The sequence below is a fragment of the Branchiostoma belcheri genome, unplaced genomic scaffold, assembly GCF_001625305.1.
Source record: "Branchiostoma belcheri isolate BF01 breed outbred unplaced genomic scaffold, Haploidv18h27 scaffold166, whole genome shotgun sequence".
Lineage (NCBI taxonomy): Eukaryota > Metazoa > Chordata > Leptocardii > Amphioxiformes > Branchiostomatidae > Branchiostoma > Branchiostoma belcheri.
In genome coordinates this window covers 30,120-53,832 of record NW_017803113.1, presented here as the reverse complement: position 1 = coordinate 53,832, position 23,713 = coordinate 30,120, and the positions used below count along the sequence as shown (strand labels likewise).

General features: G+C 42.4%; 1 protein-coding gene across 1 annotated transcript in view; it reads right to left on the bottom strand.

Moving 5' to 3' along the window:
• Positions 1-23,713, bottom strand: part of LOC109466403 (peroxidasin homolog) — a gene marked incomplete at its 5' end in the record, with an annotated part of 65,363 nt that overhangs the window by 13,422 nt on the left and 28,228 nt on the right. The window contains 4 exon segments of the mRNA XM_019764114.1: positions 482-613; positions 1,654-1,812; positions 2,228-2,344; positions 12,423-14,948. Coding sequence (XP_019619673.1) covers positions 482-613; positions 1,654-1,812; positions 2,228-2,344; positions 12,423-14,948 — 2,934 coding nt within the window.

Here is a 23,713-nt window from a genome sequence, read left to right as displayed (position 1 = left end):
GAATACCGGTAATTCACATCACAATTTTCTCTAGTTGATAATCCACTATTTAGGATGTCAAGTTACAAGTACAAGTACTGTATGAATCATTTTTTTTTACAGCTTGACATTATGACTTGTATGTACTATAGATGCAGAAAAAGTACACATTCAGTCAGTATTTCCAGCTCTGCGTCTACTTTTTTGTATAATGCTGGCACAAAAGGAAACTGATGTAATTGCCGGCTGAGGTTTTCCAACTTACAAGGTGTGTAAGTACATGTACATGTATGTAATGTCTATAATGGTTGCACAAATGGAAGATGAGTACTAGTGAGACTTACCTGAGATCTGTATGCCATCTTTGCTCCATGTAATAGCCAGCTGAGGCTCTCCCACGGCGCTACACACCAGGGTGATCTCCCCTCCTGCCTGCACCGTCAGGTCTGGGTGGTACTCTAGCCATTACACGTATGCTACACAACACCAGGGTACCACTTACCTGAGATCTGTATGCCATCTTTGCTCCATGTAATCGCTGGCTGAGGCTCCCCTACGGCGCTACACGGCAGGCTGATCTCCCCTCCCGGCTGCACTGTCAGGTCTGTCGGTGTCTCCGTGAACGTTGGGGTCACTGCAAACCAATCAATCAATCAATCAATAAATTAATCAATCAATCACGACACTACATGACAGGGTGATCTCCCCTCCCGGCTGCACTGTCAGGTCTGTTGGTGTATCCGTGAACGTTGGGGTCACTGCAAACCAATCAATTAATCAATCAATCAATCAATCAATCAATCAATCAATCAATCAATCATAAAATTTGGGGTTACTAAAAACCTGCCAGGAAACAAAGACATCAGATCTATTAATACATAGTTAATAGGCAACCTTGAATCAAGTTTCCTTAGCTACATGTAGTTTACGTCCTTCTCATAACAGATGTCTCTGGTTCAGTAGCCCTTGTGCAATCACTACAGCAGGGGGCTAGGGTAGCCTCCATAGTATGCCAAAAACTGGGGGTTTTGGGGGTCTTCATGGTCTTTGGAAGCTTTGATGTGCTATTTTCTGATTGCATATAGACAACATAGCCGGCCTGGTTGAATTACCCCCGTTTTTTTTTTAACTGGGCTAATCAGAGAACAGCAGAAGACCACCAAACCCCCAGTTCTATAAGCCTGCTACAGAAGCTAACAGCAGGGGGCTAGGGGGCTGGTAGTAGTTGACTGTGTTTAACTCCTGTACTCTCTCTCAAATCAGAGTGCCAAGAAGAGAAAGCAGTATGTACCCAAAAGTCTTTAGTATGACTCGGCAGGGATTGAACTACTGAATGTAAGGCACGAACTCCAGATCTACATTAAATCTTGGCCATTGCACTGGTCAAGTTTAACTGGCAAAATCCAAGGGTTAACGATCCAACTGACCTCTGGCCTTGACCGATTAAACTTTCAATCAAAAATATTACAATGATCCACCTCACCAACTTATACAGATGTATGTTTGCTATAATGATCAGTATTTGTGATGAAAAAAAAAAGTAATTATGACTGCAAATTAAGGTGAATCTCTTAATAAACCTCAAAGGTTTCTGTTTCCCCTGCACATTTACTTAACCATTTCCAACAAGTGATTTGTTTTTTATGTGCATATAAACAATAATAATAAACAAACCTCTGGCCTTGACGGTGAGGTCGGCCCGTGCCCTGTCCACGCTCGCCACGTTGACGGCCTGACACTCGTACGTCCCCCGGTCATACGAGGTCACACGGGAGATGCGCAGGATTCCGGAGGACAGCACGGTGAAACGCCGGTCGTCTGGTAGCTGGTTACCTAGGCGACAGAAACATTACAGAAATATGGCCATTATTACAAAATACGAAAAAAATACTGATGATGCTCAGCTGAAAGTTTGAAACAAAAAACAAATTTGCTCCACTTAATTGTAGACAGATATCAACATGGTAGGCCAATAAACTGCAATTGGATACACCGGATACGGTCATTCCTGCATGAAAGTGCTTCCTACAGAAATTAACATTTGAATTCCTACAGGAGAGTTCTATTTAATGGTACTGGTACAAAATGTATTGGGACTGTGCAACATGGGAAACGTGGAATTCAAACTTAAACTTGGAAGTGTTAGAAATTGCTTTGACCATCCGAGTACAATAACTACAATGTAGAAGGTATGCCTTTCTAAATGATTTTGTCAGAATGAATCCTACCACGTTAAGCCAAGACTCACCGTTGACTGTCCACACGATGACGGGAGTGGGGTGCCCCTCGGCTCTGCAGTCAAACTCCACCGATGTCCCCTCCACCACATCAGCATCCTGGGGCCGGACTGTGATCCTGGGAGCAGCTGCAGGGATACAGAGTACAGTATATGTCAGTCTTTCCACAATGGAGACTCGAAAAGGGGAGGCACATGTGATGATACACATTCATCTTGTTATTTTTTGATACTGTAATGTATGTAAATGTAATTTTATGTTAGCTGTAACGTTATGTAGTAATCCCGTGTCTTTTATGTCCTCTCCTGGAAGACTACAAACATGTAGCTGTCACTTACATGTAGGTAGACAGCTAAAGGAGAGGTTGAACTTCAATTAACTCCAAAAAATTCTTTTCAAATTCAATCTGTACCTGGAAATAATGAAACTAAGATACAGCATACATGTATAAGACAGTGGATTGATTGGCAGTGATGTACACAATTATTGAATGCATTTCCTTTACAGCAAAACCTTATACTTCACAACAGTGCCATCTAGGTGCTACACAATGTAAGTGCAGGTACTACATGTAGGACACCTCTACACACAAGAGATGAGCCACTGAAAACTTTGCCTACATTACTAGTAAGACTAGTACATGTAGATGCAGAAGTCACATGTAGTAACTGGCTATTATAGCGCTGAGAATACAAATTTTAAAACTGAATGGCAATCAAATGTTCCTTCTTGTCTTTCACAGTATATTTTTCTTTTAAAAACACCTTTTTCATAAAGAGAAAGACAATATACATGTAGGAAAGTTATATTCCCTGACAGTACTCCAGTAGCAGCTTTCTTCAATAGTTCTAGCCACCGTCCCTTGGAATGTATTTTGAGTGACAGGCCTGGGGCCAATTCAGCCTCTGACATTTGGAAGGTCAAAGAAGTCTAACCTCAACATTTAAAAGTCTGTTTGTATACACAAGCGACAGTGAATACATGTAATCACATAATGACAAAATACTGCCCATGGCAACAGTGGGCAATTTATCATAAGTCATTACCGCAGGTGACAAGGACAGCTGACATCTGTCCAAGAGTCCTCGATAAAAAGACGTAGCTCTCAAAATCATTTCTTTCTGCATATCTGCACTGGTGTACGTAACATTGAGAATTACCTGCACCAGAGAAATTTTACCTGCCTAGTGCACCATTTAGAATTTAAGGAAGTATGGATCATACTAAAAACTTTTCAGAAACCATTGCCATTATTTCTTTTATACAACATAGGCGGTAACAGTCAATACAGCAAATAAAATACACACACACCTAATATGTTACATAAACCCAGTACTCCTGTGTAGGTAAGGTACAGGTAGACACCAGAATACCTGCAGAGTTACAATTTTTACCTGCACTAACCTGCATATGCAGGTGGTATTTCGAGCCCTGAAACCCTCAATCTGATAACACTATGCAATGACACTTAATTAGATAGTACAGCACTTTTTATTTTCCATATCACAAGTTCAACGTCTGACATCTTGATACACAACACTACAGTAACTTGTTGAAGAGATTCATTTGTCACGTATAGATACAGTTACTACAGGATTCTTTCAACAGTGACAAGTTTGAAGGGTAAGGATCTCGGGCCTTGCACTCTCGCGAAACTAGGCCACTCCGTGAACAAGATGGACTGATAGTCATCGAAAATTTGGAGGTCAGTATCCTTACCCTTCCAACTTGTCACTGTTGAAAGAATCCTCTAGTAACTACTGTAACAGTAACTGTTTTCAAAAGAATGCAGTCACCTAGCATCACAGATGCTATCACAGTCATCACTACAAGCCTCTGTACATGCACCTATTAATTTCCCTGTAATGATCTGACTTCTTACTCACTCACAGCTAATTGGGTTAACCCAGGTACATGTGTATTCCCTCGCCAGTCTGTCCCTGATTTCCCACGGGCTCTTGAATGGATATTCCACAAGGCGACTTCTTGTTTACCTTAAATGAACTTCTTTGGAGGTAGAAGACCTACAGCATCAGCAAGAATACAGTGAAGAAGGAGAATTGGCCAAAGAAGCTTAAATAACAGGTTCTGAGCCAAGTTCAGAAAAAGATACACCTGAAGCCCATCTCACAGATTCAGAATCTTCCCCTGAACACCAGCTGACCAAGATAGGATGAGGTTTGGGAGCAGTCAACATTGCATCAGAATTTTGTCTGTCGCAGATAGTGAGTGAGTGAGTGAGTGAGTGAGTGTGTGTGCGTGTGTGTGAGAGAGTGAGTGAGTATGTGAGTGCATGAGTGAGTGAGTGAGTGAGTGAGTGAGTGTGTGTGCGTGTGTGTGAGAGAGTGAGTATGTGAGTGCATGAGTGAGTGAGTGAGTGAGTGAGTGAGTGAGTGAGTGAGAATGAGTGAGTGAGTGAGTGAGTGAGTGAGTGAGTGAGTGAGTGAGTGAGTGAGTGAGTGAGTGAGTGAGCAGACGATACATTTGAAAACAATAGACAGGATGTCATCCTTAAATACGCTAATACCATCTTAAATGAGACGACAGGGTTGGACAAGTCCCATTGCCCACTTGCCCAGGGCAAGTAAAAGTACCGTTCGGGCAAGTAAATATCGCCCTGTACTTGCCCGATTGGGCGAGTTAATTTTTTATACATTGTTTGGAGCAAAATTACACATCATTTCGAAATAAAGATATTGTATTGATAAAAGTAAAAAATAAGCCCTTTTGTCCGAAAAGTCTCTCTAAGTACCCTTATTTTGGTAAATATAGCAAGCAACATTAGAAACTTTCCTTTTTTTATTGAAAAATAAAATAATTCTCTTTCTGCAAGTAAAATGCATAGAAAAACGTCATATTTCGGGCAAGTGAAAAGTTGGTTCGGGCAAGTGGAAATGACCATGTACTGGCCCGGTAGGGCAAGTGGATTTTTGAAAACTTGTCCAACCCTGGACGTTCTGCTGAAGTGCTATGCACGATACACATTTATATGATTTGCACAGGCTCAGTACATGTACATTCTACCAACATGCTAAATTTGTGCTGATGATCACACAATACCAGCCAAACTGAATCTTAAACCCTTGTCCTGCGGGGCCCATATATATATATGGGTTGTACATACAGTACCATCTATATAGTGCCCTGTATATGTGCGATTTGGGGGTGTTTCTCGTGCAACGCATCACTCCGCAGTGAAACGCAACAAATGCGAAAGTAACTACGCCGCCGCAGGGCAAAAAAAGTCAAGGGTCTGTAACCTGATTAAGACATGAAATTATTTGAAAATATTGTGTAAAAATTGCCAGCAGGACAAGGGTTAAGAGCCCAATGTGGAAGATATCTAACAAGGTATGTAACATACGTCACCCATTGAACCATTTCAAGTCTGGAAAACCGCCATGATCCTCAAGTGGTATTTAGGCCAGGTTAAGTCTTGAGCCTCTGATGGATCGAAGACGTCAAACTTTTCTATTTCTTGGAAACACAGCTGTGCGCTACATGTACTAAGTACTTACACTGGGTACGTACTTGTATGTCGGTCAAACTGAGTACCATGGAAGTCTGACTTGCATGCATCTTGCTTGCATAGACCTGGCTGCGATGTACTTTTTAAGGATCATGTTGATCAAATAAACCATTGCTTCATTCATTCATTGATTCATTCATTCATTGATTCATTCATTCATCCATCCATCCATTCATTCATTCATTCATTCGTTCATTCATCTTGTTACGAGAAAATGGCAGGTACAAAATGACAATCATGCAACACCAGAATCTCAGGTCATCATATGTAATTTCCACCTCTTGATGTCCCAACTCCCACAAATATCCACACTGGGAATATGAAAGACTATGTACATTGTGATGCATGCTGCAGAAAGCTGTTCTTTGCCAAAAACTGGCTGTTATTTATCATGGAAGGTGTTAGAAAGTGATGTGGTATACACATGTACGTGTAAGCCAACTTCTGCCACTGGAAACTTGCACCGATGTCAATGTGAAAAGCAGACTCTTCAGCTCAGAGACTTAATATCTATTACAAGACTTAACTCCCCGATCCTTCCAAACACTGTAGACATTGTCAGATATAGGACCATAAAAATGTACTGGTGGGATTTGTATCCGGATGGAAAGTAAACACTAAAGAACCCGATAAGAAGCTTCCATTTGTCTCGTAAAACTTTTACCTCACTGTAAGAACGGAGACAATGTTACATCTGTGTCCAAGGCAGGAGGGATTTTGGCATATGGCTTAGAAATATGGTACAGGGTTAAAAGACTGGCAATCTCTCACTGTTGCATTGGCATCAGTCCTGACTGTACTGTTGGGATGGGAAATTACCGATAGCAGGGCTTGAAATTTGGAATACTGGGTGCACTTAGGCACCACAATATATTTGTGTAGGCTTACCTATAGAAAAGGTACTGTTATACACTAAGTACAGTGTATACTGTAACGTTATATTCTTGCCATTTACACAGATTAGTCAGAAAGTAGTAGAGCTGGTGTGTTACGCCGAAGGATGGTTATACCGGCTATACAGATACAGAAGCTGGTGTGTTACACCGAAGGGCGTTTATACCGGCTATACAGATACAGAAGTTGGTGTGTTACGCCGAAGGGCAGTTATACCGGCTATACAGATACAGAAGCTGGTGCGTTACGCCGAAGGGCGGTTATACTGGCTATACAGATACACCGAAGGGCGGTTATACCGGCTATACAGATACAAAAGCTGGTGTGTTACGCCGAAGGGCAATTATACCGGCTATACAGATAGATACAGAAAAATAATAAAACCTTTGTTATGCCACTTGTTTACAATTCAAAGTTGAACCTAGTAGCAATTGTTTTCCTTCACTAATGTCTTCTTGGATTTATAGGTTGGTGCACCTACATGTATTCCCGAATTTCGAGCCCTGTATGGTTAGAATACTGGCAATCTCACACTATTGCATTGGCACCAGTCCTGAATGCACTGCTGGGAAAGGATACACTGTCAGATGTGAACACTGCTGGGAAAGCAATAGAGGTGAACCATTACGTAACCACATAAATCAAGCTGCTAGATAAAGTCTCTGAGGAGTCAGACTTTTCAGACAGCATTCGGCAAACCATTGGGTGTACAAATGTACAATGTACCCCACAGTTCCATCATAGGAGACAACATTGGTATCAACAAAGAGAGTAAAATACTCTAGTCTACAATGCCATACCGTAAAGTGCATTTATTGGCTTACATTTGTAGCTCTTTTTGTAGGTAACTTTAATCCCTACGCTGAAATAATCATAAGAACTGGTGATACATTTTACAGGCACACAGCAAGCTTAAGTTAGTATATGATTTTTAAGTGGTACATTTGACATTTCAACATTTCTTATAATGATTGCAAAACTTAGTGTTGAACTTCCTTACAACCTAAAACCTTACAGAAACAATACAGCAGTATTGTTCTCCAACATCTGCACAGTTAAATATGGTATGTAGTGCCCAAAAGACCAACACTTTAGAAGGCTAAATAGTCTAACAACACCATGCTGCTTTAATTTTGCTGCCGACAGTTAAGAAAAATCAAGTTCAAGCCCGCCGCACGCATCTTCTGTTGCCTTCCACCTCTAGCATTTAGATCTTCCTGTATCATACATTTAAGGCCACACCAATCAATTTGTTGTTTCTTGGATTCGCCCTGTCCATTTTTTTTCTGATTTGCAAGAAGAAAAAAAAGATTTTAGGTTCTGACTCAACTGCAAAATGCTCAAGGTCATATTTTGGTTCCAATGGTTCAGGAAAGTCCTTTTCTTCCTAGTTGTTACAATTTTTCAATGTAACAATGCAACTTTGTTTCACTAAAAGTTCAAAATCTATTGTTAAAACCAGCCTGGTATGTTGACTTCATTGCTCATATCGTAACATTTCCGGGCCTTGGCCTGTTTTTTTTATTATTTTTATTTCCCCTGTCACTTCTGATTTTTTCTGAAAAAATCCAAGAAACAACAAATCAAATTGGTGTGACCTTAACAATGACATAATTTACTGCCCGATAGCTTTTAAATTTCCCAGACGACATTCGCCAAAATCAAGGTCACGCCCGCAGCACGCAACTTTTGAACCTCTAGCAGCCTGACATTTAACGTTAGATCTTCCTGTCTCTTACCTTTAACAATGACATGATAAATACTGCCGAATACCCACCTTAATTTTGCAGACGACATTTGCCAAACCAAAATCAAGTTCAGCCTACAGCACGCGCCATCCAAGCAGGTTCAACACCCCACCCCCTCCACCTTACTTGCACTCCTAGCTGTCTGACATTTGGATCTTCAAGTGTCTGGTAACTTTACATGTACCTCTCACAATGACAATGATTTACTGCCAGCCACTAGCCTTAATTTTGCAGACGACATTCACTACAATCGAGGACAGCCTACATCACGCAACTTTTGTTCGTAGTGGTTCAATTATGGCCCCCACCCCTTGCACCTCTACCAGTCTGACATTTAGATATTCATTCTCCCTCATACCTTTAACAATGACATGATAAGCTTTAACTAACTGATAGTTTGGTTGCCTTGCACTAGGAATGTTCCATAGTCCCCTACTTGCACTTTTAGCATTAATATATTCTTGTGTCATACTTTAACAATGACATGATAGCTTTAACTGACAGCTTCAATTTTGCTGCTAAAATTCTCCAAAATCAAAGTCAGCCCACAACTTTTGTTGCCTTGGAAGTTCAATAAGCTGCCCTAACTTGCACCTCTAGGAGCTTGACATTTGGATCTTCAAGTGTCTGGTACCTCTAACAATGACATGATTTATGGTGAGATAGCCTGATAGGTGCATGCATCAGACACGTTGACAGGTAGGGTACGGACAGCGACCAATTAACACATTCTGCCCATACTGAACCCTTGTTCCTGCATCCAGTCGCTCAGCTCAACATCAGGAAGTCACTAGTGTTTTGCTATGCTCCAAGCAGAGGTTTGGAGTTTTTAAAACGTTTTTAAGGTTTTCTTTACGCATGGTGACCAATTAACACATTCTGCCCATGCTGAACCCTTGTTTCTGCATCCAGTCAGTCGCTCAGCTCAACACCAGGAAGTCAATGGTGTTTCGCTACGCTCCAAGTAGAGGTTGGGGCTGTTTCAGATGTTTTTTTGGTGTTTTGTCATGATCTTTATTTTGTTGACTTTCGTCCTGGGCTAAGAAAAGCTTACAAAATACATGTACATGTAGATCTGGATGTTTTTTTAGGAGTTTTGCTGGGATTTCTATTTTGTCTGCTATTCCTTGTCTAAGAAAAGCTAATAAATAAATAAGTAACAAATAAAACCAGAACCTTCAGCTTCTAAGTCAACAACCCTAACCACAAGATCACCTTGCCACCTTGTGATTGTGGCTGTTAAAGCTAAATGTACATGATGTTGATTTATTGATCTATAAACTTAAGGGTCAGGTTTAGTCGGGACAAACCAAACAAAACCTCCTCCATGTTTTACCATTCGAAAGTCGTTCCGCTCGAGATAAAAGTCGAGGCGGGATGGGAAAGCAGGGAGGGAGATTGTTCGCATGTGTGTCCGGTTTTACAAGTGGAGTCATCTGTGCAAACAGGGAGGGGAGAGGGGAGGGGGGAGGGGAGATCCGTTTCCCAATCTTACGTGATTGATAGCACGATTTTGTGGGACTTGATGGCTCCTAACTCAGCCTCTGAGTCTAAACAACCGAATTCAGCTGGAGAAAATCAGGAAAGGAAGGGAGGGAGATCGTCACAGTTTGCCTCAGTCAGCTGAGATCTTAATTGTGGAGGACGGGCTTTCACATTCAGAGTAGTCTATGGTTAGGTAGGATGTGTGGATCTGTCCAATTTGGACCACTTCTTGTCTCTCTCCTCTTCAAAAAAGTTCAGACAGATTCACAATGCATTGTCACAGAGAAGTTGACATGAGATGCAAAATGTAGAAAGTGAAATTAAAGGGAAAGAAAGTGATCTAGAACCAGCTAATTGAAGAACCAACAAATTAAATTATTGTGGCCTTACAAAAACACAAATACATGATGTAGTGGATTAGGCAAAAGAAGGCTTTTCACCCGAATCGTGCCTTGAACACATACATATGCAATGTGGTTGGCAGATCGTGCAATAGAGAGATTGGACAGAAAAAATATGCCACAGAGGGCTACTGAGGTCATCAGGAAGAATGCTTGATACCCTGGATAGAACAGAGTCTTGACGGGTAGAAATTACAGGGAAACAGATGCACAGGAAACTTAGCCTGAAAGTTCATCTGTGTTGGTAGAAGTCATTCAGAATCTGGTTTGAAGTGTGATTTCTAACATGAAAAATTGGACTTACACAAATGAAATCAAATACCAACCATCACCTATGTATAATGCAAACTGAAGCTATCAAAACAATGTTCTTTTAAGACAACTGTCAGACATATGAGATTAACTTTCTTACCAACGACTATGGAACACAAACTTCCAGATGCAAAAGTTACCATCAAAGAGTTTCAAATGTGAAGTTAATTCTTTCCTAAGTACACACTGCTAATGCTGTACTAAAGGTGGTTTGAATAAAAAATAAAAACTACATGTAATGTTACCACTATCAATATCAGCACCACTGACATTTTGTTTATACAAAGCCAAAGACAATCACAGAAAATCACTGTTGCTTGACCCAGGTATCATGAAGAAGAATACAAATGGAGTATATCTAAGCCCTATCAGAGCTGTTAAGATATACATGTACCTATATCATGCCAAGGTCACGGAAAATTGATTTTACGAAGTGCAACGCAGATCAAGGTTTGCGATATCTACTGTAAATGGCCCTCTCCTGGGCTGACATTATCTGTAATATGTCACAGGTGCAACTGGTACTCTTAGAAGGCCCAGGAAAAAAAATTGGTGTTTCTTGTTTCCCGACCGACCCTAGAAAAAACTAGTACTGCCGACCCTGTAAAAAGCTGCCAATACCCTAGACAAACTGCCTACCCTAGACTTTTGTGTGTGTGTGTGTGTGGACTCCTGGAATTTTTGGAACTCATCAAACTTTTCTTAGACTAGCTCCATGATCTGACACCTGAGTAACGAAACATTGTACAATAATTATTATTAGTTTTCCAACATTGACATTGAAACCATAAGTGTTCTCATGCAAGTTTTACTTTCAAAATTGTTAGTCAGTGAATTCTATAAGTTGGATCCCTATATAGAGATTACCAAAGTCTAAAGAAAAGAAAGAAAAAAAAAGATAATCCCTACCTATGGACCCTAATTTTTTTCAGGACTGAAACAGGAAACACAACATTTTATTTCCTAGGCCTAAGGTACATCTAAGACCAGACAGTCACGCAGCTTACACACAGGACTTGTCGCCGACCAGTAGACTGTTATGACAAGCTTACGCAGACAGGCTGTCCACCTCTAAGTAGAGACTATCACAACAGAATTGATGCTACAGTCTGAGAAAGGATACAGAAAAAAAATCGCAACCTTGCCTACCTTAAGTAAAGACTATCACAACAGAGGCAATGATGCGAAATGGGACAGGCTAGAGACAGAAATTGTAACTTGGCTTCCCTTAAAGTAGAAACATCCAGAGACTATGCATGATGTACAAAATGACTGATATTCGGAGTGATAAACTAGTGGACGTACCAACTTAAGTATCTAAAACCAGCTCAGAACAGAAAACAAGTACCAGCTGGTGTGTTATGCCGAAGGGCGGTTATACCGGCTATACAGATACAGAAGCTGGTGTGTTACGCCGAAGGGCGGTTATACCGGCTATACAGATACAGAAGCTGGTGTCTGATATGCCGAAGGGCGGTTATACCGGCTATACAGATACAGAAGCTGGTGTGTTATGCCGAAGGGCGGTTATACCGGCTATACAGAATGATACAGAAGCTGGTGTGTTACGCCGAAGGGCGGTTATACTGGCTATACAGATACAGACACAGAAGTGAGAGTTATCATCCCAGCATTAACGTGTTCAAAAACCTGTTTCTCCTATAACTATGATCATTATACATCATGTAATTGTAGAGTGGAACTCACTGCCACCTAGTAGGGGCATCCTAACTAGATAGCAAGCTGGTGTGTTAAGCAAAGGGTCAGTTATACCGGCTATACAGATACAGATGCTAAAGAGTCTAATAAAGAAAAAGGTTAATAAGAAAATGACAACCTTGCCTCCTTCCCTGGTCATTCCTTCTGTCCGTATTGTGGCCTCTTTGTGCTGGGTGGCTGTTTTGGACTACATCTGCGAGCGAATTCAGGTACCTCTGCTCTATGAAGGGCCTGTTGCGGTGTGGGTTTGCTCTTTGCCTGTCAACAATGATGTTGGGAGGGCTGTTCAAGTAACCGTGTTCTTCTTCTATCTCTTCTAACGATGCAGAATCGGCGGTGGGGTTGTTACTGTTTCCAACTGCCACTTCTTCGGACTCACCAATGTTTGCAATCTGTCCGTATTGACTGTTAATTTGACCCTCCCTGTGGCCTATTCTGTCATGTCTCAGTCTGTGTCTAACCCTTGGTTGCTCCTCCTCCTCAATTACTACCCGACTTTCATGTTGCCGATCTTCACTCCTTTCTAAGTCCTGGGAGTTACTACTCGTTTGTCCAGTTTGTCTTGTGGGAGGATTCCCCCTACTTTCTTGCCTACCTAAAAGTCTGTAGAGTTGACCACCCATGTTTCTTTGAGATCCCTGACTTGTTGTGGTTGAAGTGGACTGGCCTGCAGAAGCTGGTATCGGTCGGCTGAGAATGGTGGCGCGGTTTCTTGCGGTCTGACCCTGGTTTGCCAGTTGTAGGCGGAGTTGTTCCCTGTTTCTGTTGTTCAGCGAACGCTGTATCTGCAGGTTGTACATCTCGGCTATCCTTGCCCTCATCTGTGCAGGAGTTTCTTCTGCATTGTTGCTGGAACTTGTTGTACTTCTTGAGTTTGAAGCTGCAGGTTTTGGTGTGTTGTCGTCATTGGATTCGCCTGACACGATTTCTGCAATTTGGCCGTAACTTTCTGACGAATGTTCTACGTCATCAGTTCTTCGTGACGCTTCACTTTGGCCTACGACTTTGGTCACGATTCTTCCGTCGCGATATGTGACTTGGTAGGTCCTGGGTTCAGCTATTCTGTGTTCAACATTGTTTCTTGTACTTTCATCTTCTGTTTGGGAATGGGATAGTGTCAGAGAAGTCTTTTTCGCATTGCGAGAGGGTGGGACATTAGTAGGGTCTTCTTCTTCGTATGTAACTAGGAAGGAATTTGAACCGGTGGGTGCTCTCTCGACCTTTTTCAACACAGCCGGCTGGCCTAACGAGCTTGTCTTTCCGGCTTCTGCTGTCGCCTTTTTCGAATTACCGGCAGCACCGGTAGTAACTTGATCGGCTGGTTGGCTTTCCTCGTACGTGACACGATAGGTGTTGCTCACCCTGCCAGTTCTCTCAACTTTCTTCCTTGCCATGCTGTGAGTTGTAGACGTTTCCACCGAGCTACTACTACTACTACCGGTACTACTACTTCCAGATTGTAAGTTATTGTTTCCTGTGTTTCTTCCGTCTACCACGACATTTCCTCTGTCGTAAGTCACCGCAAACGTGTTGAGTTTTACGTCGCCTGTCTCCCGAGGGCTCTTTGATTCTTCGTCCACGTTGCTCCTGACGGTGTCGGGTTTCGAATTGGTGTCGGGTTTCACATCGGTGTCTTGTTTCATGAACGAGTTCCACTCCTCGCTGATGCTCTCCTCCCGTTCCGCTGGCCTCATCGCGTCGCTGAGGTAGGCAACGAAGTTCGCATTTATCTCCTTCTCCCTCTTCAAGTCGTCTTCGCTTGACGTCAGGACTTTCTGAAGGAGGCTCGGTGGCTTCTTCCTGGCATCATCAATCTTCGAGTGAGTGTCTCTTGCAGCTCCGCTGACGTCTTGATCATTTTGTGCCTCGTATCCGCCCGCTGGGAAGCTGATGTCGGTCCAACCCGGGGTGACCACCATCGGCGGCTCCGTGATTGGCGGTTGCGGTTTCTCTGTCACCGTTGGCAACTCTTCTTCTTCTACCGCCGCCGGCTTTTTTCCCTTCTTCGTCTTCTTGTCCCCACCTGTCATGGGGCGGATCGTGATCCACCGTTGCGTGGCGCCGACCGTGTAGTAGACGTACGGGTACTGGTACCTCCTCCTCACCTGTGTCGAGGTCTGCGTGTTCCTGCAAATCCCTCCGTGACAGTCGAGCCTGTTCCTATTGAGGGTGTTCACGCTTCCGTGCACTATGTTGTCTTGAGTAGGAATGCCGCCACCGCTTGCGGGAGTTACGGAAGGACGACGTCTGTTCTTAACTTTGGTCCTTGCGCCGCGATTGGGAAATCCCGATGACGAAGAAGATGGCTGTACACGTTGTTGTTGCCTGTTGTTTCCTCGACTGATCGCTGTTGCTGCCCTGGAGGTTGACGGTTGAGACACCACATAATATGAAGAATAGCCCTGGGGGGAGGAAGGTGACAACTGGTTGGACACGGTGCCAGCTCTCTGTACGGGACGTGACTGTGACAGGCCCAGGTTGTACAGCACCGAGCGCAGTTTGGGGGGGCTGCGAGTCCGATACAGATAATAGCTGCCCTCCGCACTACACTGCTGGCAGAAAAATAGCAGCTTGACACAAATAAAAATGAAAAATCCGAGAGAAAGACTCTTTCCAGTCATGGTTACCTGCGTGCGTTGCACTGCTTGAAGAACATGATTAGCAAATGATCCCTGCCTCCAAGTGCGAAGGTGCCTCCTCTCTTGTGACCTCTTGGGTTGGATCTGACACCTCTGACCCAGATCCTAGCCCTGATTGTCAGTCTTAGACCCGAGTCCTCATTTCCCTGTGTCCAGAATAGCGGAGTGTGTTAAACAGGTGGATTCCTTCTTCTTTGCCAGATACACAGACTCGAATACCAAGAGACCGTAACTCTGGATCTGGATTGGCTTAAATGTAATCTACAAGCCAAGAATGAACCTCACTTTTTTTCCGGATTCGTGCTCCGCTCCAAAGATAACTGCATGGGTTGTCAATTGTAGCCGTTTTTTTGCCCGCACGTGACCGCGAATTCCAGGCAACAGGCGACCTGTGGTGCAGTTATAATGACACAGTCCCAGGGCACAATTTTCTCCACACAAATTGGGTACAGATCCGAGCAATTCCCCCTGCAAACTTTTCAATTACTTCTGACAGCGTAGAATAAAGTTGCAAGTGTGTCTTCTTTCCCTTTACGTGATCTTGGCTGCCCGTGTTTCCCTTGGCTCCGAGTTCAGTATCCACAGACTCTCCGGCCTTGCCCTTTTGTCCCCTAGAATTCTTTACACACAGTGTCTCGGTTCTCCAATGACCAACAGCTCTCAGTCGTTACAGTTGAAGATGCGTGACAGTTTCGTCCTCCGGGTTCTTTTCTTTAACGAGATGCAGATTAATTGGAGTGGTTCGCGTATAGTAAAATTATGTTCCTTGATTGGTTGATAGTTTTTTTTTTGCAGGCACAATAAGACATAAAGAGTGTGGCTCTAGCTTCCTTCCTGCTTTCCACACAGTTAAAGATTTTCCCTGGAATGAGAATTCGTGTTTCTTGTTGCAACGATCAGTTTTTTCCAGTCACATGCAAAACAAAGCAAAAAAGAGTGTTCACTTCACTAAATTCCTTCAGGCTTTCCACCACAGTTGAAGATCTCTCTCCCTTGACTGAGTTGGCAAGAAGTCTTCAAAAAGGACACCCCAAGAAAAAAATTATGTTCCTTGTTCAGTTTTCCCCAGTCACGTATAAACAAGACAGCAAGGGTGCACATAGGTAGCTCCTTCCTGCTTTCCTTCCTAATTGAAGACGTCTCTCTCCTTTACTCAAGATTGGCAGCCGGTCACGAAAAGCCCACCCCTCCAAAAGCACACCACACCATCCAGGCTTCCTGCAGGCCTGAGGTCTTTCTTTCCCCGCTCCACAAAATCTTTTCCAGCGACAAAAATCACTGCTGTATGTTTCCCCCGAAGACCCTTTCTCTCTCCCGTCCTGTATGTAGACCACTCCTCCCAGCTCACAGTGCCTGGAGATGGTTGGCTGGAAGCTTGACGAGCCACGAAGGACAAGCAGAGAGAAACGTACACCTTCCCTGCTATGCCTACTGGCAGGTGAGCTAATGAGTGGCCCACAGACTGGGCTAGCCCCTTGCCTATAGCACTGTGCGAGCACCCTACCGTAACTCCTGTTTGTTTTGTAACTAAGCTATCCACCAATCTGGTGGTTGGAACAGTAAATGAGTCTACCAGACAATTCTGCTTGGCCTTGGTGCTTAAACTGTTACCCAAATTAACTGTTCCGTGGCCTCTGACTTGAACTTCGAGTAACTTTTGGCTCCCTTTTGCGCTGTAGAAATTCGGAGATGTACGGTAACATTAGCGTGAGATAGTATCGGCGGATACTCATGTGGCTTTGTTTACTATCAACATGACCTTTGGGGTAAATTCTCTCATTGAGAAAGAACTTGTCCTACCGAAACCCGATCAGAGCATAAGCTTTCTTTTCTCTCTCTTTTTTTTTTTTTGTGAGGTGAGGTTTTGAATGAATCACTGTCTACTCCAGTCTGTGTTACTGTAAGTGCAGAAAGTTTTGGGTTGGATTTATTTCGTGATAGAAGGGAAAATGAAGTTTTAACATTGTTTTAAGTTTACATTCGAGACAATTCTTTACTACAGTTAGTAGACCTATAAAAACACTATTACAATGTTTTGATTTCATAGTACAGGGTCATCCCCAAAACCTTGAAACTTAAACCACAGGAAAAGTTACTGAATCTACAGTATACCTTTGTGTGGGCTAGAGGGACAAAAAGGTGAGAGAAACCTTGTGGTGTGTGGCCACCAGATCATGACCACCCAAATCCATTGGCAAAGCAGACAACGACAATACAAACACGATACAAACCCCGTCTCTTTTTAGCCTCCACAGCATGCCAAAAACTGGGGGTTTTGAGGGTCTTCAGGGTCTAAATGCGTGATTTTATGTGCTATTTTCTGATTGCATATAGACAGCATAGCTGGCCTGGTTTAATTACCCTCGTTTTTAGAACTGGGCTAATCAGAAAACAGCCGAAGACCACCAAACCCCAGTTCTATAAGCCTGCTACGGAGGCTAGTCTTTTTCCAAAAGGCAGTCACCGTGAAGGTGGAATTTGCAGCCTAATCTAACCGTGCTTGCCCGAAGTCCACCAAATGTAGCCAGGATAAAGTCAGAACACATGGAAGGCACAAAAGAATTCAACGCCTAAGTCAAAGGCCTTTGGCTGAAATCCAAGGAAACAAATTACAGTTCGAATGTGTCTACCGGCCTCTAATGTTACACAACTTCTGACAGCATCATATATTTTTCTTAAAGATTATCATCACACACTGATATAAGGCATGATAAGTGAACCTGTATGACCAAGAAAAACTTTTTGACAGAGTTTGTCTATCGGGTATCAGAGGAGTGTCTCTGCTATGCTAACTTTGGCTGGTGACCAAGAAGTCTATCCATATCCAACTTACATGGACATAGAAGGGATGGTGCAAGGGCAAATTCAAAAGTTAAGAAACAAACTTCACAATCTGATCAAGAAACATACAATATGAAATAAAGACTGAACTTTAACTTCCAACACTAGATATAGAATTGGGGTAAGTCCCAATTCTATATCTAGTGTTGGAAGTTAAAGTTCAGTCTTTATTTCATAATGATTTGTACCAACACAGATGAACTTTCATGCTAAGAAACATACAATATTGTACCGTGGATTTTTACTATCCTCCCTATTAGGCTCTGCAGTACATGTATGAGTCAGTCTTTTTTGGGGGCTTATAATTTTGTTTTTTCTTATGGCATATCAGTTCTCTGTATGTACTTCATTTCTTGTGTGCTATACCAGGATACCAAACGAAAAGCCAACAGAAAAGGAAGCCTGATAAAATGCCTAAAAAGCTTTTAAAAAGTCACAAACAGGCCCCCCAACCTCTACCTGTTGGTGTCAACTACATTTTGTATGTGATTTGTTCAAGTAGACCTCCAAGACATCAGCTGTCAAAATGAAAAATAGATAGGAAAGTTATCTATAATCAGCATCACATACAGGTCACTTCTGTGTAACCAAGTGCAGCAGGATCTTAGGCCACCGCAGAGTTGGGTTTCACAAATCGTACAAGTCTGAATATCATTATTAACCTTCCGCAAAGTCCCAAGGAAGAGACCCGTACCTAGAAAGTTATCTATAATTATTTGTCTATTATCAGTATCACACACTTCTGTGTTTAACCTTCAGTGCAGAAGGATTTGGGGCCATCACAGTGTTTGGTTTCATGAAACAAGTCCAAAATTAATTAATATCATGATTAACCCCCCACAGTTCTGTAAAGTCCCAAGGAAGAGACCCGTACCTAGAAAGTTATCTATATTTATTACTATTAGTGAGATTATCAGTATCACATACAGGTCACTTCTGTGTAACCAAGTGAAGCAGGATCTTAGGCCAACATGATCTTAGGTTTCAAAGGAGGTCTAAAAAAGCCCCTTTTTGAGGCCACCTTAGGAGAAGCTAAAGACCCTTAACGTTACCTGGAAAGTTACCTATTATCACATACAGGTCACTTCTGTGTTACCTTTAGGGCAGAAGGATCTATGCCACCACAGTGTTGAGTTTCCTCAAACCTGCATGTCTGAATATCACCAATAACCCCCCAAAGTTCTGTAAAGGCCCAAGGAGAAGAAAAAAGGCCTTTTCTTAGGCTAGAAGAAGACTCTTATTACATTACCTGGAAAGTTATCTACATATATATTTTATTATCAGTATCACATACAGGTTTACAGAATCTTATAAATAAGGTCCCACAGTCTTAGGTTTCATGAAACGTTCATGTCTAAATATCGGAGGAGAAGACCCTTACCTGGAACAGGGCCAGAAGTGACAACATGATACCTGTGTATGGTAACACATACCTGCCAAGGGAGACTCTGTCTCTGCAGGAAGTCCTCAAAAAGTAATGATGCAAGGAACTTTCAGCAGCCTTAATTGGGAAACATTAGCTACTGTGGCTCTGCTATTGAACTTGACTGTCCTGGCAGGATGTCCTCAGCTTTGGTGCAGCAAAATATAATACTTTGCCAAGAATGTTAATGTTTTGGGGAGTATTTGTCTGTGTGTGTGTGTGTATGTGTGTCTGTGTGTGTGTGAACGTGATAACTTTAGAATGCCTGGCTGGATTGTCTTGATATTTGGTATGTGGGTAGGTCTTGATCGGACCTAGAAATCATTAGATTTTGGCCCCCCTGGCAGCTCAGCATAGGGTAACAGTATGTCACTCTCCTTTCACCAAGTTACAACTGTAGCTACTCCCACATTTTCTCAGGCAACAAACATTCTTCTTTCCAGGCTCTTGACTTCAGACAGGCAGTCCTCAGTTAGTAATTGAGAAGACCTGGGACAGACAGGTCCTGTCAAAACGGTCCTCAAACTATTTTGTCTCCCACAAAAACATAGCAGGTGTCAGTACAAACTGCAGGGCTCGAAATTAATTTTCGGGAATAGGTATCTGTATCAGATTCTGTATAGCCAGTATAACCGCCTTTTGGTGTAACACACCAGCTTTGCAGGTACGCGGCGCGGTGGCAGCTGGCTACATTACACCGATCGACTTGTTACACCTAACCCTTGAACGTCTAGCTCTAGACATTGTTTAAAGCTATCTAAATAGATAGCTTTAAACAATGTCTAGAGCTAGACGTTGACAATCCCCCTACTGTACTTGGTGACAGTGAGTTCCACTCTGCGATAGTTCTAGGAAAGAATAAATAATTGAACACCTCAATCCTTGGTTGATAACTCTGGTACTGGCTATTTCTTGTTCTCTTCTGGGCTGGTATTAGGTACATTGTACTTGTGACTTGTGACGTGATTGGGACGTCCACTAGTTTATTGGTGAAAGGTGAAATAGGTGAAATATATATAGTTGAAACTTGAAACCAAACCTAAAGATTTGGGTGCACCAAACATTTTTTGGGTGCACCATATAAAAACAAAATAAGTAGAATGTTAGCAGAAATTAATCATGTTTCATTTCAAAAGAAAAGTACTTTAAAAATGATTTTACTATTTTTCTGACACTTTGATGTTAAGAATATCCTGTATACTAGTATACTTTTAACATCTTTACATATGTAAGCCTACGGAAATATTTGGGTGCACTGGAGCACCCACAGAAAAAAATTGGGTGCTCCACTCCAAATTTGGGTGCACTAAGGTGCACAATCATGCATCCAGTATTTTGAGTAGCCTCTACCAGGCTTGGGGAGGTGGCTGGAAAGAGTATAAATCAGCCAAATAGAGAGATAAGCATGCCAACAAGGGAGTTTGTCCGTTGAGAGAACATTTTGCCGCACGGCTTGGGACAAACTCCCTTGGCATGCTTATCTCTCTATTTGGCCAATTTCTACTCTTTCCAGCTGCCTCCCCAAGCCTGGTAGAGGCTATTTCGAGCCCTACAAAAGGGTTGTCAAACTATTTTCTCTGGCAGGTGTCAGTGTAAACTGTCATGAGAGGCAGCGCACTACCTGTCTGGACCATCACCGGAACTTGTACTTTCCTACAACAACAACATCAGGGGTGTTGACATATGAATGACACTGTTATCTTTTCCAAAGTAGACTGACTGCAGTCAAAACTGCCCAACAAGGCCATTCAGGGGCCTGGAAAAAATCTGGTCTATGTGGACAGGTGGTTTACTATAGACAGGATTCTTGATGTCAATGGGAAAAATTATCCATGGAACTGTTAAAATCTGGTCTATGTGGACAGGTGGTTTACTATAGACAGGATTCTTGATGTCAATGGGAAAAATTATCCATGGAGCTGTTAAAATCTGGTCTATGTGGACAGGTGGTTTACTATAGACAGGATTCATTGAAATGCTTGTGTATATGGGAAAAATTATCTAAGGGGCCACCAAAATGTATCAATGGCCAGGTGGTCCTTATGTAGAGGTGGTCACGTGTACCGATTTGACTATTACAGTATCATTATCAATGGCCAGATGGTCCTTATGTAGATGTAGAGGTGGTCACTAGTACAGGTTTGGCATATATCAATGGCCAGGTGGTCCTTATGTGGAGGGGGTTACTTGTACGGATTTGATTGTATAAAAGTATGAACTCAGTCCTTTCCGTTAGTAGTATCATTTTCACAATATGGAATCCTGTGAACGACAGAGATTCAACGAACGAGACATTGTTAAAGAAATGAAGGACCAACTGATATTTAAACATCTGATATGGTGAAATATTTCACTTCTTAGGTGCCTCAAAGCATTCAGTTCTCTGTAGGTGGATGAATGTTAGACATCCAGGTAATGAGATACACAAGGAAATTGTTACTCAAGCAACTGGATAGATTTGGAAAACTGTCAGACGTTTCAAGTAGCATCCACCATGGAGGTAAAATCTTTTTACCTCCATGCATCCACTTACTTTCAGTCACTTACGAAATTTTAAAGTAATAGTAGATGCTACATGTACTTGAAACATCTGACAGTTTTCAAAATCTATCCCGTTGTTTGAGTAACAATTTCCTTGTGTATAACATTCTGTTCTCTAAACATGGGACCTAATAACCCATGAAGACAGGATATTTACATACCAGGGTGTCAAAAAGATGACCTACACAACCCTTCACAGATTAACAGATCGGGATTACTGTTACAGGAGTACAGAAACCAGTTTGAGGGCATCAGCAGCTGTCAAGGCGGTCAAAGACCTTATCTCGAGATCTGTATAGCCGGTATAACTGCCTTTCGGCGTAACACACCAGCTTCTGTATCTGTATAGCCGGTATAACCGCCCTTCCGCGTAACACACCAGCTTCTGTATCTGTATAGCCGGTATAACCGCCCTTCGGCGTAACATGCCAGCTTCTGTATCTGTATAGCCGGTATAACTGCCCTTCGGCGTAACACACCAGCTTCTGTATCTGTATAGCCAGTATAACCGCCCTACGGCGTAACACACCAGCTTCTGTATCTGTATAGCCGGTATAACTGCCCTTCGGCGTAACACACCAGCTTCTGTATCAGATTCTGTATAGCCGGTATAACCACCTTTCGGCGTAACACACCAGCTTCGCAGGCACCCGGCGCAGCGGCAGCTAGTTATATCACACCGAATGACTTGTTACACCTAGCCCTTGGACATCTAACTCTAGACATTGTTTAAAGCTATCTAAAAGTAATGACAATGCCCCTACTGTACTTGGTGACAGCGATTCATTCATTCATTTGTTCGTTCGTTCGTTCATTCATTCATTCATTCATGATTCATTCATTCATAGTACTTGGCTGGTAAGAGCATAAACGTACAATAGTCTTTCTTTCAAACAACTAAAAAGACACTATTTGTATGCATTTTGCAAGAACTACCGGTATTTTCAAAGTTTGTATGTCTGAAAAATATGGCTTTTGTAACTTTTCTCTAGTGTTTCTAAGATGGATAATATACAGTTTAGACTATTGTAGGTTACTGGCAATACCAGCTGTGTCATTCTGTTTATCTCAATCAGCAACAAACTTTGGTTCATGCTTTCTCTCACTCTACCCACAATATATTAAGGTCGGCCTACCAAACACCAGGAATCACCCAGGGTATCTGTATCTAAATATTAGCTGGTATAACTGCCCCTTGGCATAACACACCTGCTTCTGCATCTGAGTGTATAGCTGATACATTGTATCACTGCCCTTCGGTGTAACACACCAGCTTCTGTATCTGTATACCCAGTATAACCGCCTTTCAGCATAACACACCAGCTTCTGTATCTGTATAGCCGGTATAACCGCCCTCCATGGAGCGCAGCAGCAGCAGCTAGCTAATTGTATATTACCCCAAACGACCTATCACACCTAAACTTTGCACATCTAACCATAATCATTGTTCAAAACTATCTAGTGATGAAGCAAATCTTGTGATAGGTACACAAATTACATGTACCCTATGATCACACACACATGTGAGAGAAACCCTAAACTTTGTTAAGATAACAGGAGGCTCCCTTCAATCATTTCGTTTGGTTTCCAGGCTTCTGCCAGACACAACACCACTTTGTCTTGACAAGAAGAGATCAGCAAGGATGTCATTGCTCTGGTATGTGTCAAAAGGATGAGGAAAATCAAACTGCCATCTAGTACAGGTGACACATCCTGACTAGATATTGGTTACAGTTAGAATTGTGAAAAGATTAGCTGTGACAGGTTGTTCTGTACATATAGAATACACCGTGTTGTATTTTATTTATGTCATACCCACCTAAGAAAACACGCCTTTCAATGCAAGATGAGCCAAAAGTTGGTGCCACTGAACCCTAAAATGCAACAACATCAATTCCAACGTCCGGATTCTGTATTCGAATTTTCGAAAGGGGCACACGCGGTTAGGGCGAAACGCGTTCGAAT